The sequence below is a fragment of the Silurus meridionalis genome, chromosome 6 (assembly GCF_014805685.1).
Source record: "Silurus meridionalis isolate SWU-2019-XX chromosome 6, ASM1480568v1, whole genome shotgun sequence".
NCBI classification, from domain to species: Eukaryota; Metazoa; Chordata; class Actinopteri; order Siluriformes; family Siluridae; genus Silurus; species Silurus meridionalis.
Window position 1 is genome coordinate 10,103,630 of NC_060889.1, and position 17,102 is coordinate 10,120,731.

General features: G+C 39.2%; 1 protein-coding gene across 4 annotated transcripts in view; it reads left to right on the top strand.

The window, feature by feature from the left end:
• ctnnd2b (catenin (cadherin-associated protein), delta 2b) overlaps positions 1–17,102 on the top strand; it is a 79,474-nt gene that overhangs the window by 58,812 nt on the left and 3,560 nt on the right. For 2 of the 4 annotated variants that reach the window (XM_046851563.1, XM_046851565.1), the window contains 9 exons: positions 1,391–1,574; positions 5,709–5,826; positions 6,986–7,171; positions 7,667–7,840; positions 9,761–9,911; positions 10,671–10,887; positions 12,260–12,344; positions 12,971–13,097; positions 16,516–16,647. In XM_046851563.1, coding sequence (XP_046707519.1) covers positions 1,391–1,574; positions 5,709–5,826; positions 6,986–7,171; positions 7,667–7,840; positions 9,761–9,911; positions 10,671–10,887; positions 12,260–12,344; positions 12,971–13,097; positions 16,516–16,647 — 1,374 coding nt within the window. Of the gene's footprint in view, positions 1–1,390; positions 1,575–5,708; positions 5,827–6,985; positions 7,172–7,666; positions 7,862–9,760; positions 9,912–10,670; positions 10,888–12,259; positions 12,345–12,970; positions 13,098–16,515; positions 16,648–17,102 lie in introns of all 4 variants that reach the window. The other 2 variants (XM_046851562.1, XM_046851564.1) reach the window with 1 other exon arrangement.

Consider the following 17,102-nt stretch of genomic DNA (forward strand, 5'->3'; position numbering starts at 1 on the left):
ATGTAATGCTACTGTATCCAAAGCCATCTTTTACAACTATATGCCTTCAACTTTGGGGAAGGACCATATATATAGCTGGGAAAGTCAGACGTCCAAATACTTTTGTCCTTTAAGTGTATATAAACAATTGTCCAGCATTTTAGCTTTTATTTCATAAAATTTACATCTTGATGTATTAAAAAACTAGGACTTTGCCACTAGTAGTGGCAGAATTACCCAATTTTTAGGTAAGCAAAAGTATTGGAACAGATAGACAAAGTAAATAACACTTAGTATTTGTTTGCACATCCTCTGCTCACAGCATTATGCTGGTCATTTACTGACATCACCACACTGTTGTATTATTCTTGTCCCTTAGCTTCTTTCAGTTGTTTGTTTTAGGGGTTGAAATGAGTTGAAATGCATGCTCAGTTAAATTTTTCTTTTTCTCCCTAATGTTGTGTTGGCAGCGTGTTTTCGGTCATTTCTTGCTTCATGATGGTTCCTCCCGATTTGATTATTTTCTCTGTGAATTAGTGCACATAATGTTTCTGTAGACATCTGAATTAATTCTGCTGCTACAAGTTACATCATCTAAAAAAGGCTGGTGAGCCTATTCCAGAAGCAGCCAGGCAAGCCCAAGCCATGACACTACCTCCACCATGCTTTACCAGCAAGCTCATATGTTTTGGATCTTAAGCAATATCATTTCTTTCTCCACACGTTGGCAGAGGTTAATCTCAGTCCCAGAACTTTTGTAGCTCATCTCTTAAGTTTTTTGAGAATTCCAATCTGGCCTTCAGATTCTTACTGCTGATAAGTGCATTTTATGTTATGGCCTCTATAAATCTGCTCTCAAAGTCTCTTTCAAGACCTGTTCCATATCTGGTTGTTAGTGCACCAGTTTTTCTTTTCCTTTTTCAGGACATTCCAGTTTGGTATTGGCTTTTCCCAATGCCTGTGCACTACTCTGATTGATTGTTCCTCTTTTTTTTAGCTTGCAAATGGCTTGCTTTTCTCCCACTGACAGCTTTCTGTTTTTTTATCTTGGTTTATCCATTTTAACGACAGGTGAAACTCGGGGCATAAAAACAAAGTAGTCATTTAGAGCTACTGATTGTTTAAACAGTCAGTCTAACAGGGCAGACACCCAGGACACAAAGATCCGCTTGTCAGTCACATTGTAAAAAATTTTTTTGATCACTTAAAATATGGTGGGTTTTAAAAACGTTGTTTACACATCTAGATGTAAAAAAAAAAAACTCGATCTTATCTCATACTAATCTTTTGTTCACAAACCCAAATACCTTGACCTTATTGTTTCAATACTCTTATGTGTGAGCTGTAAGTCTTTTATGTTGTATTGGTGATATATTTGACTCATGGGTATTTTGGGCATGGCTATGTGCAGGCGTGCTTTGGAACTTGTCTTCATGTGATGCGTTGAAGATGCCTATAATCCAGGATGCTCTAGCTGTGCTCACCAACACCGTGATCATCCCTCACTCTGGCTGGGACTCCTCCCCACACCAGGACGAGCGCAAACTGCACCTGCACTCTTCACAAGTGCTCCGTAACGCCACCGGATGCCTCAGGTAGCATTTCAAATATGCAATACACACACGAAAGAGAAAGAGATTTGTTATCCACATAATTATAAAACTGGAATCTAAAATGGGTTGTGAAGTAAACCATTATGATATTGATGATATGATTCATACCACATTACCTTAAATCTGAGCAGAAGGTACAGTATTCAATAATTCCAGCTGTAATTCAAGTCACAGGACTGCATTGATTGGCTTATTGCAATAGTTGTTCTTATAGTTACCACTCATTCAGGTGTTACATGCGTTTTTAACTTGTCTTTATCTAAATATTGATTTACCTCAGACACTATAAAGCACTGTTACAGATGCACAAAGTGAAGACAATAAACACACTGAGAGTTTTTTGTTTTTAATTAAATCTGTAGTTTAAATAAATCCATAGCACCAACAGAAGATTTATGTAGGCAGTGTGTAATTGGAAATCGTCTTCGCTGTGTACAGCTTTGTACTACTGCTTATCCACTAGCTTACTGGCTTAGTCATTGTTGTTCTATTAGGTGTTGATTTTGGGTGTGTGTAAGCACTCTGTACATGAAGTCCCTTTTTTTTAAAGCTAGTGGTTTATACAGTATTGTGCCTGAGTGAAATGAACTTTGTACATCCGAGAAATGTCACTGTGTATTGAGTTCTCATTGTACATTTTACATTCGCTCAATAGTGGCTCTAATTTGCTAATGAGCTTGGTGGCCTTTAGGAAACACTGCTGCTAAATGTAATTGGTTTGACTAACTATGTTTCAGCCACATTTGATGGCTTGTCTCAGCATCAATCCATTTTCATTGTACGTACGAAAATATAAGCGATCAGTAAATTGGTGGATTGGATCAGTAGTAGGTGGTATCTGGGGTAATCCAGTTCGCCAGTTCTTCATAAGGTATGTATTTTTTTTCCATTCCAACACTTTTGCATAAGAGACTAATGTGAACTAAAATAGTGGGGTTTTTAGTGGGTTTTCCACACCGGTCGTGCACAATGATAAACATATAGTGCGACATCACTCAGCTGTGAGAAATAGCTCATTGTGTCTATTTTGCACTTGTCTAAACTGACCTCTATAGTGCTATAATTGGGGAATGAATAATCAGATGCGCTGGATGCAGTGTTATATAATTGTATATTGTAATTGTATTCATATTGATGGGAAAAAGCTAATTGCTACTGTAGTCTACTGCTTTAGCTGAAATCATCACAACACCCAGTGCCAGTTATGGCTCATGATATCTAAATATGTAAATGTGATATCTAAAAAAGTATAGGGTTTGGCTATTCTTTTTGATAACAAGAAGACCATGTCCATCAAACTGTCCAATTAAACCAGGTTTGAGTGTGTTAGTAGGCTAGTGTATTAGATGGTCAGTTATATTAGCCAGGTTCATGTAAACTATATGCTTTACTTTTCCTCTCTTCACATGACTAAAATTAGAGTATGCTCTGAAGGTCACCAGACACCAGCGCGGTGTTCAAGATCAGGAAGGGTGATTACTTTCAAATCAGTTTGTTGTTGCTTGATTTTTTTTAGTCAGGTTTGCTTTCAGACATCGAAGATGATGTAAAATGTAAGTTTATTCCAATTTATTTATTTTTTATAAAGTTCACTGGTAAATATTTGGCTTGTTTTTATCAGAGGTGGAAAGAGTAATCAAATATTCTACTCAAGTAAAAGTACTGTTAAATCCAGGGTGTGATTTTTTTTTTTTTTTTTTTTTTCAATTGCAACATTTAGATTTTTAATTTTTAACTCAGTAATGGATATGATTTAAAATGGAGTTAAGTACAATACTTCAAACAAACATAAGTAAAAAAAAAAAAAAAAAAAGTAACGCTGTCAATGGATTATAATATTTAATCGAAATTCATCGCATGCTTGTCACGAGTTAACTCGTGAATAATCGCACCTTAATCGCACATTTTTTTCTGTTCTAAATGTACCTTAAAATAATACTTTTACTATTAATTAATTACTACGATTAATAGTATACTCTAGAAATACTCTAATCAACATGGGCATGGATAAATATGGATGCTTTATGCAAATGTGTGTTTATTATTAGTGACACCATCATCAACATAGAGCATGAACACTACACATGCTTTAAAGGTCATAGATATTTTTTAAAGAAACTTGTTCATGTCTATTATACACATAAAAAAGTAACAGAAATACCAGGTTTCTATTTTTCTTTCTGTACACTGAACCAGTTGCTCAAACTGACAAGCCTGTTTACATTTTCAGATGTTTTAAAGTAATTATTGTGTTTTAAATGACTTAAATCGACATCAAAAGGAACTTTTGCAATGTTTCCACCCGAACTGTTTTAATCGCCGGATATATTATAGTGGTGGATTTTGGTGCTTGATTTGAGACTCAGTAAAACAAATGTTTATAATTTTTTTTACAGGAGGTTTTTAATAGAAAAGGATGTCATGAATAAATGTGTTTTGCGTCAAAAGTTTTTCATTTTGCCTCTTTTATAATTATTTATTTACATTTTTTATAAAAATGGTCAATCAGAAATGCATGCGCGGTAATAAAATCAGTGCCGTTAAAATTAATTATTATTAACGCTTTCATTTTGACAGCCATATTAAAATTACATAGTACAAGTACACGGGAAAAAGCGACTCAATTACACTAATGGGAGATGATGTCATTTGTTACTTTCCACCTCTGTTTTTTAGAGATGATCAACTACAAATGATTTTGTTCACTTAAAAACAGAAAATAGTGTCTACACAATGGTGAGCATAAATAGTTTTTATTTATAAAAGAAATCATATTTCTGTCTTTATTTCTGCAGCAACCTCAAGCAAAAACATTTCTAACTTCACTGAGATAAATCATTTGCCCTCTCAGTGTTTCTTTCCCCAGATTTAGGATGTTTCTTCCTCCCCTGAGATCTTCTTCAAATATTGGATAGCTTGCTTGAACGCTTTTATTAGCTCACTATTGCAGCACCTGCATGCGTTAGGGGCTGTTTTGTTGTATATGAGAAGAATTCAGGAACGCCTTATGCATATGAAATTGAGAGATATGACCAGCGGCTGGATTCCGTGTTGCTGATTTATTATTTGCGCTCACATCACAGATTTCATGTTGTACGACAGCGCTCATTAAGCAAGGCACGCGTTCTTTTGTACGTCATTCGGCACGCGCAAATCTGCATTTGTTTCTGGGCAGCTTTGATGAATAAGGGCCAATGTGATTATAGAGCTGGCACTGGGAATCAATTGGCACTCTTTCAGGCATTTTTTCGTTGTTGCTGATATATGTGGGCTGGCCAGAATAGCCTGTCTACAAAGAACAATGAGATCACAGCCAGTGCATTTGCCTGCTTGTGCATTTCTTTGGGGGGGAGGGGTTTATTTGTTTTAGCAATATTGAGCATGACTGCATTTTTTTGATGCATGATCATTTATAATGCGGTGGGCATGTGTACTTTTTACATTCTGGCGTGTGCGTAGCGTTTTCACCTATTGATGTTTCGTTTTAGTGCTCAGTTTACCGATCAGATACTTTTACACATAACCTTGTGCTTTCCTAAGCTTCTGAACAATGCAGAAACAACAAAGTCCATTAAAGACAGCTCCCATTAAGGTTTGAGGCAACTGGACAGTGGCAGAGGAAATGCAGAGTCACACTGGAAGTGATCTGGCTGGCCCGAGCTATCCCCTAAGCTCTGTGTGCTAATTAATCTGTTTCACGGTTGACCGAGGCTCTGGGAAACCAATTGAATATTTAACAGTCGAGCGCCGCTGCCACAGCACCTGCAGGAATGGCAGGATTTTTCTAGCACCAAAGGAATGATGATTTAGCCTTTGATTCGCCACGTGGTAGGCTGTACACTAATGAGCCCTCCAGGACCACGCACCCTCGAGATTAACAAAATATTCAGAACGCAGTAGATACTACGCATCTTTTCAATCACAGATTCCAGCACAGCAAGTTATTTTTTTGTTTGTTTTTTTACTGTATTGGGGCTCATCGTATATAATTTATTTCTTGTGACTTGTTGGTGTCTTGCAGCACATGAAACACTTGCTCACGGTCGGAAGAAAGGATAAAGACTTCACTGATGTTGAAAGGTAGTTGCACCAAACGCTGTTACGTGTGCTCCGCAGGAACGTGAGCTCCGCAGGAGAGGAGGCTCGACGCAGGATGAGAGAGTGCGAGGGGCTGACGGACGCACTGCTTTACGTCATTCAGACCGCACTGGGCAGCAGCGAGATTGACAGCAAGGTCTGGAGCATTATTGTTTTTGTTTTTTTCACATAAACAACATTCTGAACACCAGGTACATTAATCTTTATTTAATCAATTAGTGAATCAAGATAAAAGACAGTGAGGTTAAAGCACAGATTTGACATATAATAGGCTAAACAGAAGATTCAGGATCTATTAGAGACATAGACACAGATATATACACGTCTAGACATTATTTGAACCATTTAGAGGGAGATTGGAGAGAGATACAGCCTCAATATGTTTCTACTCATTCCATTAGTAATTAGTATTGAGTGTTTGTGCATTCCTTCTTCACCATTGTATTCATAGAGTATTTCAAGAACACAATGGTAATTGGGCAGATTAAGTTGAAGGCATGTTCTTTTATTCAGTCTTCAGCTTTCTTTGCATCTTAAGAGCTCTTTGAGATTTCTGTAATACATGAGACCAAGTCAGAGAATTAGGAAAAAACAGACTGTCAAGATTTAAATCCCCAAAAGCAATTCAAAGTCTCTTCCAATGCTTTGTCCTGCATCAATGCTCAGCAGAATAGGATTAGCTCTCAATCTTATAAAAAAAGAAACTATTAACAACATTGTTGCGGTAACACATCAGTTTTGCAAATGTCTGGAAAAACTTTAGTTTGTGCTAAAAATTCACGTCAGTCGTCAAGTCAAATCAGCTTTGTCATTTTAGCCATAAGCTTTTTCCCATTTCAGCCATTTCAGCCATTTCAGTACACAGTAACATGAAACAACATTTCCCCAGGACCAAGGTGCTACAGCAAACAACATAAATCAACAAAAGGAACACAGAAGTACACATGACTTAAAACTTACAATGCAAAGTGCACATGTGCAACATTTTGTGCAAAAAAAAGGGAGGGGGGGGGGGGATAAAATAAAAAATAAAACAGACAAGAGACAACCTGAGACAAGTAAAAACAGTAACACGGTAGTGCAGACCAGTACAGTAGGTTGTGCAAGAAGGATTGTCCATAGACAGTATGAAGGTTGTGTGCAAAAATACAGTACAGAAGGTTGTGCAAAAATAATTGCCAATATACATCAAAGAAGATCGGTTGCAAGCCTCAAGAAAATGCAAATTCCAGCCCGGTCATCATCTTTTTATCCTGGATTTCTTTCTTCTTTGTGTCATTTTTTTTTTCTAAAAGACTGTTGAGAATTGCGTGTGCATCCTGAGGAACCTGTCCTATCGGCTAGCAGCAGAGACCTCTCAGGGGCAGCAGCTGGGCTCAGACGAGCTGGACGGGGTGCTATGCACCGACGCCAGCGGGAAGGACGCCGAGAGCTCTGGCTGCTGGGGCAAGAAGAAGAAGAAAAAGAAGAGCCACGATCAGGTGGGCCACAGGCACGAGCACCACAGCTGCTAGCAATTAGCGCCACTTAGCAGCGCTGCCATTCAGGCAGCCTGCGTCGCCAATCAACCCTCTTCCAGTAGATAATTACTTACTTTAGAGAGCTGATTTCATTTAGGCTCTGAAAACAGTAGCAATAGTGGGGCCATTGGCCGCATTCTCCCGCAGCCACAAGGGTTCAGCGGGAAGCTCCAAGGTTGCATTATCTTCTAGCCCGGTGGCTTTTAAATTAAATTGCCAAACGCAAACGCATTTGAGGTGATTTACTGTGCTGCACAAGCAAATCTGAGAATGTGATGATGCAGCAGCTGCCTTACGGAAACACCTGTTGCAGCTAACTTCGAATGGTTTCGTAAAATCTTTTTCCGCTTTCTGTTTACTACTTTCTCTCAATAAGGCACTGAAGTTGCTGTTCTTCTCTAGGGTAGTTTATATAAATCGAGGGTTTAATGAGGTCCGCTCTTCCTGTGCTCTCAGTGGGACGGCGTCGGTCCTTTTCCAGACTCCGGCGATCCTCCAAAGGGGCTGCAGATGCTCTGGCACCCGTCCATTGTGAAGCCGTACCTCACGCTGCTGTCAGAGTGCTCTAACCCGGACACGCTTGAGGGGGCTGCAGGGGCTCTACAGAATCTGGCAGCAGGCAGCTGGAAGGTAGGCCCCACCCCGAAGCCAGTGAGTAATGCCACCCTCTCAAAACCACAGCCACACTGGGTCAACTTGCACTCCTATCAACACAAACACATTCGCATAACTTGAGCTATGCCTTCGCGGTGCTCCAACACGCATCCTAGCCTTCCAGCCTTCTTTCTGTATATTCAATATTAGTTTCTTTACAGCTAAGTTAAAACTACTCAGGTATATGAAAACTATGCTAGCAGTAAAATTTCGCTTATTCACTTATACTCGCTAGCCACTTGGGAAACAGAATTGGCTGCGCACCTGCTCATTCTCACAATTATTCAATCAGCCAATCCTGTGGCAGCAGCACAATGCCTAAAATCACAAAAGTCGAGAGGAAAGTTCACACACAGCACTATAGAGTTTCCACACAATCCTATAGAGCTTCAATTCTGCTGGTGGAAACATCTTGTTGATGAAAATGGTCAGAGGAAAATTATCAGAATATTTTATTTCTTACAGGAAGGCCACAGTTAGTTACAAAAACACTCTTTACAGCCACGATGAGCAGAAAAGCATTTCAGATTTTGTGGTGAACGATCCCATTGAGCTAAAAACTATTTTATTGGCTGTAACAGGGAAGAGAGCCTCATTCACATAAAACCTCAATTGGCCTTGTGCTGTTGTCACTCATCCTCCTCAAGGGTTAATGATTTGTGCATTCTGAGATGCTTTTTTAGCACACCGCAGCTGGGAAAATTGATTATTCGAGTTGTAGGTACAGCCACAACTCGAGCCAGTCTGGCCTCTCTGCCATCAACTGTTTCTGCCACTCACTGTACGTGCTTAGTTTTTCACAACATGCTGCATGATCCCTGGAAACTAGTGTGTGTGTAAAAATCCCTGAAGATCACCGGAAAAAAAAACGTGCCATTGAGATCACATTTTAATGTGAACTATAAACTGTTTTTGACCTGGATGTGCATGATTTTACATACTACTACCACATGATTAGCTGAGTGAATAAATAAATGAATGTGCAGATTGTTGGATTAAAATGGTTTGCAATTTTATATATAAATACAGAAGCTTTTTTAGTCGAAGAATATTTCAGGAGGAAACAGAGAGCAGATTAAATAAATATTTCACATTTACATATTTATTTGAAACTAAAAGACTGATGTAGTTAAGACATAATGGAATCATATATATAATATATATACTGTATTTTTCAGACTATAAGCCGCTACTTTTTTCCCACGTTTTGAACGGCATTGGGAGAAAAAATTGTTTTTTTTAAGGCACGACGATGCCAAAAGATAAACTCCCAAAAGAAATAGTTGTGAAAGGAAGGAGGAAGACAGTGAACAATGACTTTCTTGGTAGGCTACTGTTTAGATACAAGCCGTTGTAACGCGTTGAGTCTGGGTGAAGGGAGCGCTCACTAACTCCAGTTGCAACAGAAATCATTTAAGCACAGACAGGTTTCCAAAACTCGTGCTTTTTTATTTTTCTTGGCAACAGCGTTAAGGGTTAGTCAAAGAAACTTAGAAATGAGCATCAGAAAATAATAAGGACATAATCCTCATCTTGAACACACACAATAATAGCGGAAAAATGCAGTGGCAGGCTATTCCCAAAATACCGCTATGCTCCTAAAGGAAGCGCAACATATTTCACCCGTTACACCGTGTGTAACGTGTCTTTCATTAAAGCCTGTGTAAAGTTCATTATAGACAGGTGCGGCTTATTTATGTTCAAAATAAAAATATTTGTAAAATTCAGTGGGTGCGGCTTATATATGGGTGCTCTTATATAGTCCGGAAATTACGGTATATAAAAAAGCTTAAAGTATCACGCACACACTATGTAGAGTTAATACCCTAAAGAGGATCTGCTGTTTGAGTGGCTCGTAAAATGCTTTTTTTTTCTCCCCAACTGTGTGTTTTGTAGTGGTCAGTGTATATCCGGGCAGCTGTAAGAAAAGAGAAGGGCCTTCCTATCCTGGTGGAGCTGCTGAGAATCGATAACGACCGCGTGGTGTGTGCCGTGGCCACGGCACTCAGGAACATGGCTTTGGATGTGAGGAACAAAGAGCTCATCGGTACGTTTAGGGATGGAAGAGCTGAATACTTTCGACATTTTGTAGTTAATTGTTCGAAGGGTGAATCGTGCACTCATACAATAACGGTTCTTTGTACCACATTCATTGTATTCTCTAATTACTTTTGCTCTGGGGATTGTAATATCTGTGAGAGTGCTCTGTGTGTGTGTGTGTGTGTGTGTGTGTGTGTTTGTCTGCATAGCAAGTAATCTCTGTTATTTAATAAATCCAGCAGGCAATCTTGGTTATTTAATAAACGTATTCTAGCATAAGAGGTGCCACGTTATTGTTAGAAATGTTGCAGCAACAGACAATTATCGATCTTAGCAATGGTTTGGGTGCCGAGGTGCGCCTCGGCGTCTCCATGGCAACCAGTCAGTCTGGTCTCGGTCTAAGGCAGAGGCATGTGTGTCATGTGAGAAATAAAGAGCTCTGAAAGCATGCTGAAGTGGAGGAGCCTCTCCTGAAATATTCCATTACTTAGTATGCAGAAATAATAATGTTATGAAGCACTTTGGTGCACTCCGGAACATAATTGGCTCATGAACACATGAAAACGTTTCACATGATGTTAATACTGTTAATCGCATGGTTGTGCCTCTGCAGTCTGAAAGGACTTAAGAGCAAATGTGGAACTATTCGGACTTGAATTGTTGAAACGTGTCTCGGGAAAACACAGATTGTACACACCCACCTCCTCTAACGGTCTCTGTTCCATCTGCCTATAAACCTCCCTCTCTCTTCCTGCTTCCCCTGAAGGCAAGTACGCGATGAGAGACCTGGTCCACCGCCTGCCAGGAGGCAACAATAACAGCAGTGGTGGTGGCGTGGGAAAGAGCATGTCCGACGACACCATCACAGCCATCTGCTGCGCTCTTCACGAGGTCATTACCAAGAACATGGAAAACGCCAAGGCCTTACGTGACGCTGGCGGCATTGAGAAGCTTATTGGCATTGCACGTAGCAAGGGAGATAAGTATGTATCAGAGCTGCCTCAAAGATCATGTACATACAGCACACAAGGGACATTTCACATGCATTTTCATGCAAAGGCTTATAGAGAACCACAAAAACTTATCAGAGCAGCTATTTGAGTTATTATACATATCTTGATATACAGAATGCTTGAACAGGCTATTTGTTATGAGTGTTTTCTTAAAAGGGCTTTTAAATAAAATATTACTTTAATGCTAGCTACAGATATAATGTCTTCTCTAGTCTGTAACTCGCCCACGGTGCTTTTCTCATTGCAAGGTGCTGTCTTATCTCCAGCTCGAATCGTAATGGAGAAGTGCCTGGTAATTCGTTCGCCTCTGGCAGAGATGTTAACATGCGAGACCAATGAGAGCGTGCTGTTCCATCATTTGCTTTAAGAATTCCAATAGATTTTTTTCTTTATAGGAAGGAAAATTACTTTTTACTGGCCCATGGGCACAAGTCCAACTACAGACAGGATTGAAGTCATTTTTCATTCATCTTTGTCAATTGTGCAGTGAACTGTGGGTGATTCTTTCGAGCGCATTCTCAGTGATCTATACGACTTAAACGACAGACTTTTCTGGCAGGCTTTGGAAACATTTCCATTAAGTAATTAAAGCTAACATGAGCTCAGGTTTCTAAAAATAATCAAGTTCTCTGCTTTACTATACTAAAGCATGAGCCACTCAGTCCTGGTACAGTCCTACATATACACTATATGAAGAGAAATACAGGGACACCTGACTTTCCCAGCAATATGTGGTTGAATGCAACTTTCCCTTTGCTTGAACTAGAAGACCCAAACCAGTTACAGCAGGACAATACCCATGTGCACGAAGTCAGCTCTATGAAGATATAATTTACATGGGTTGAAGTCTGAGATTTTGAGTGCCCTGCTATAGAGAAGGAATTGAGTGCCCTGCTATAGAGAATGAATTGGAACACTTTCATGTTTCCATACCCTACATCAGTACCTGAGATAACTATCACCCTTGTGGCTGAATGAGAATCCACGAGCACACTCCAAAATCTAATGGAACATAAAAAAAATAAAAAAAATGTGGAGGTTAATATAACAGAAAATTTTGATTAAATGTGGAAAGGGATGTTCAAAATGCACCAATTTTGTGGTCAGGTGTCCACATACATTGTTTATAAAGCGTACATGCATGACCTTCCATTTTTTCTTACTGGTTGACTATTATGTAGGTAAATGTGTAGAAATCTTAAAATGTATCATGTCCATTTCCCTCATTTTTTTCTTTTCTTTTTTCTGTCTTGTACAGTCTCTAAAATGAGCTTACTGTTGTTCTTTCGGTTTTGCAGAGTGTGCGGTTTCTGACCATTTTCACCCAAATGTTTCCCTCTAGACACTCCCCTAAAGTGGTGAAAGCCGCATCTCAAGTTTTAAATAGCATGTGGCAGTACCGGGATCTTCGCAGCTTGTACAAAAAGGTAGTAAATTATGAATTATTAGTAAATATATTATTAAATATTATATATATATAAAATGCAGTGCCCTTCAGAATATTGGCTCCCTTGGCAAATATGGGCAGTGGAGTGGACTTATCTTAGGCAGGTAGCACAAATGATAGACTAATTGAAGTGCAGATAGATAGATAGATAGATAGATAGATAGATAGATAGATAGATAGATAGATAGATAGATAGATAGATAGATAGATAGATAGATAGATAGATAGATAGATAGATAGATAGATAGATAGATAGATAGATAGATATTTCCTGCTTATGCAGGATAGCTGCTAAGTGCTGAGGACACGTCCGTTGATTTGTTTCATCCCATCCGAGGCTCTAATCACAAGTACAAAGATAGAACGATTTCGTAGATGAAACGGGTTTTAAGAAAAGATGCAGTGTAAGGCTTTTCCTGATTGGGACAGTCTAGTGACCACTTTATAGGATGATGAAGAGAGCTGCTACAAAATCTGACCTGGGCTGCAACACAATTGGGAGAAAATTGCTTCACGAAGTATTTCAGAGGGACTTCAGTGTTTTATTTCGAGGTAGTGAAAAGCAACACTCTAGCTGCCACATTGACTGATTTGCATTGTTTGCAGGATGGTTATTCCCAGTACCACTTTGTGGGCTCGTCCTCTACAATAGAGAGAGACAGACAGAGACCTTATTCTTCCTCTCGTACTCCATCCGTCTCTCCAGTGCGGACTTCGCCCAATAACCGCTCCGGTGAGTAAACGTCTGACATTTAATGCTAAATAAATATGAATAAAAATGAAAATAAATGTTATGTAATGAATACAGAATAGAATTCGGTAGCAATACTGTATCTGAAACGTGTGTCTCCATTGACATCAATTGCGTTTGGTAGAAGATGCCTCGCAGGAGAAATTACTAATGTAAATGTGTAAATAGGCACGTTGTCCTACTTGCTATAAACATTGGGTTATTTTACATTTTTCATAGCAGACCTAAACTACAGGAAGATCTCGAAGCAACTTTGATTTATGCATCCTAGGCAAATTCCACAATGGTCATTATTCACCTAGAAATTGATTTTGACTTCAATATTTTTCACACGAGGCCCCGTTTTATTGACACGTATAAATGGAGCCACCGGGAGAGTTCCCGTTAAGAAAACACCCTACATTTCCTCTGGTATATACTCTGATAAATCCAGTTTCAAATGAAATGTGTATGTAAATGTTTTTTTGTGTGTGTGTGTGTGTGTGTGTGTGTGTGTGTGTGTGTGTGTGTGTGTGTGTGTGTGTGGAACTAATCTTTGAAAAACTTTTTATTAAATTTTGCCTTCTGCAAAGACTACATTGCTATATGAACAAAAAGAAATTGCTGCTCAGTCAGAGCGGAAATATGCCTATAGACTGCCTCATCCCGAATGGAATTATTCTATATTTTTTACTAGTATGATTCAGAGCTAGATAGTGCAATCTTCATAAAATAATATCATGCACACCCATGATGAATAGGTGTCTGTATAGAGTTGTATTTAATCTCACCAGTCCTGGGACAGCATACAAGCAGTCAGTTGTCTTCAGTTTTTAAGCAGATGATGCAATCATTAAATTCACAAGTAAGCACTATATTACCATCGCATACATTCTGATATGAAATAAATACATGTATAAAATATGTGGACAAATGTATTGGGATGCCTGACTTTTCCAGCCATATGTGCTTCTTTCCCAAGCTGTTACCACAAAGATGGAAGCACACAGTTGTATATGATGTCTTTGGGTGTAGTAGCTTTAAAATTTTCCCTTCACTCGAACTACGAGACCCAAACCTTCCAGCACAACAATGCACCTGTGCACAAAGGGAACTCCAGGAAGATATGGTTTACATGCATTGGTGTGGAAGATCTTGGAGTGCTATAGAGCTCTGACCTCACTTCTGTTGAACAACTTTGGGATGAACTGGAACACTGACTGCACCCCAGGCCTCCTCACTCTACATCAGTAGTTGTTTTTAGTTGCATCTTGTTGCAAATCTCCACACTCTAAAATCTAGTGGAACATCTTCCACTAGCACATATGAATCTTATGGTCAGGTGTCCACAAACCTTTCTCCATATATTCAGTAGAATACTTTGCTCATTTAGGATTTTTGACCACACAATGATACCGGAGATACTTTATATCAATGCCAGGTGGTGGATCACCACCTCTTCTTACCCTACCTTACATGATCCTATTGGGCTTTATATGCTTATGGCAGATTTTCCGAGGGAATACGAACTTTTCTATTAAAACAGCGTGAAAGTAGATTGAAGGCGCAGAGAGCTTTTTTTCTGCCGACAGCTGCAATACACTTATTCAAGTCATTCATCGGGTAAACTTCATTCGTGAAAAAAAGCTAATTATACCTCGTGATAAGAAGAGAAATCTCAATGTGCTCTTCTGTTGCACATGCTTTCATCATGGAGAGGTCGCTAGAGGTCACCGATACCCTCTACACCACTGTAACCCTTTGTTAGACGACGAGTCAGCGTAATTAGCACGCAAAGGGATGAAGCATCCTGCCAAATTGTGTTACTACTTTGTGGAGATGATCTGAGCATTTGTTCTTTTTATGTGGATTCCAAAACTATCCTCCTACATCTCCCCCGAGAAACTACAGTTGGAAGATTTAAATCATACTTCAAGTCCATCTTAAATGAAATGCTTATGTGGATTAGATCTAGATTAGGATGATTTCAAATGACCTTTATACACGATACAGTTAAAAGTATATGGACACCAGACCATCACACGCCTTTTGTGGTTCTTTCTCAAACTGTTGCCACACAATTTCCTATCCAATTTGTATGCTGTAGCATTATAATTTCTCTTCACTGGAATAAAGAGGCCCAAACCTGTTCCATCATGGCAATGTTCCTGTGCTCAAAGTGAGATAGATGAAGACCTGGTTTCACAAGGTTGAAGTGGAACACAGAGCTCTAACCTCAGTCAGACTGAACACATTTGGGGTCAACTGGAACGCCAACTTCACCCCAGTTCTCATTACCCGAAATTAGTACCTGACCTCACTAATGCTCCAAAATCTGCTGAAAAAAGCCTTTTCAGAAGAGTGGAGATGATACTAACTGCTAAGGAGGACTAAATGTGGAATTGGATGTGTGAACAAAACAAATGGGTTTGATTGTTAATGGTCTGTTAGCAATCTAATGTATATTTTGAACAATATATCAGCTATGAAGAGACAACATAGCCCATATGGATAAAAGTGCTGGGACACATGAACATAGACTTTATGGACAAAAGAATTGAAATCTGACTTTTTTAGCCATGTGCAGTTATTCCCCAAACTGTTACCACAAAAAATGGATGCACGCAGTTGTATATGATGTCTCTGGATGTGGGAACATTACATTCTCCATCAATTTTGGGAGGATCCCAAACCTGTTCCAGCATGCCAATGCTGACAATGCCTTGTACACAAAGCAAGCAGCATGAAGATATGTTTTACATGGGGTGGAGTGGAAGATCTTAAGTGGCCTCTTTAAAAGTTCTGACCTCAACCCTTCTGAACACCTTTAAGATGAAATGGTAACTGCACGCCTGGCCTCCTTATCAGTATATCAGTAAATGCATACTCCAAACAAATGTGCAGTTGCATAGCTTTTGCTTCACTTTAAGTCATTTACTAGCAGATCTTGTCATTGTTACTTCCCTGCAATGTTTATCGACATACATGTGACGAAAGAGATGAGAGCCAGGGAAAGACAACCAAAACAGCGAATAGGTGCAGATAATATTTACAGACTGATGAAAGTAAATAGTGATAGTAAACAGTGAAATCTGCTCATCAGTCTTCAAACATCATCAGTCTCTTCTCTGCACTGGCAAAAGAGCAGCGCTGTTCCCACATTCACATGTGTATCTTGTGTAAATCTAGAAGATAAATAGTCACATTTACTTTTTAATATTTATATAATATATATAATCTCCTGAAGACTGGTATTGACAAATTTGGCAAAAAGGAGTTTTTTTAAGCCTTAACCCCTTAAAGAAATAGAAAAGCCTAACTTAATTTTTTTTTTTGTCCCAAGATATTTGTTCCCTATACATGTTTATTGTACGGGTGTTGACCCGTTTGTTTGTCTTTTTTTTTTTTTTTTTTTTTAAAGCGAGTGCCCCCACCTCTCCACGAGAGATGATGAGCCTGAAAGAGAGGAAGACAGACTACGAGTTGACTGGAACTAATCTCGGTTACCATGGCAACAAGGGCGAACACACCTCCAGGAAGGACACTATGGCAGGTAAGGCTGAGGCAATACTGACTTGTTCTTTCTCAAAGAAAGAAAGAAATGGCACTCTATGGACAATAGTTTGTGACCGTAAGATTCATGTCCCATTCCACATTTAGCTGTATCTTGCTTTTATAATAATCTCCACTTTTCTGGGAAGACATTCCACTAGATATTGGGGTGCGGGTGGAAATATTTCTGCTCATTCAGACACAACGGCATTAGTTCAAGGGTCAGGAAATGTTGTAGATGGAGTCTTCTACTAATGTAATTGGTAATGGGGAAGAACCACATATGGTTGGAAAAGTCAGGTGTCTCATTACTTTTGTCTATATAGTGTCTCGTATCTCTTAAACAGATGATGAGCAGGTATCATCAGATATTCATTCATCTGAGCAGCTTCGTGCAGTAACTATTTCTTGCTGCTTGTTCATTTCCCTGCATGCAGGCAGATTATCTCAGCCGAT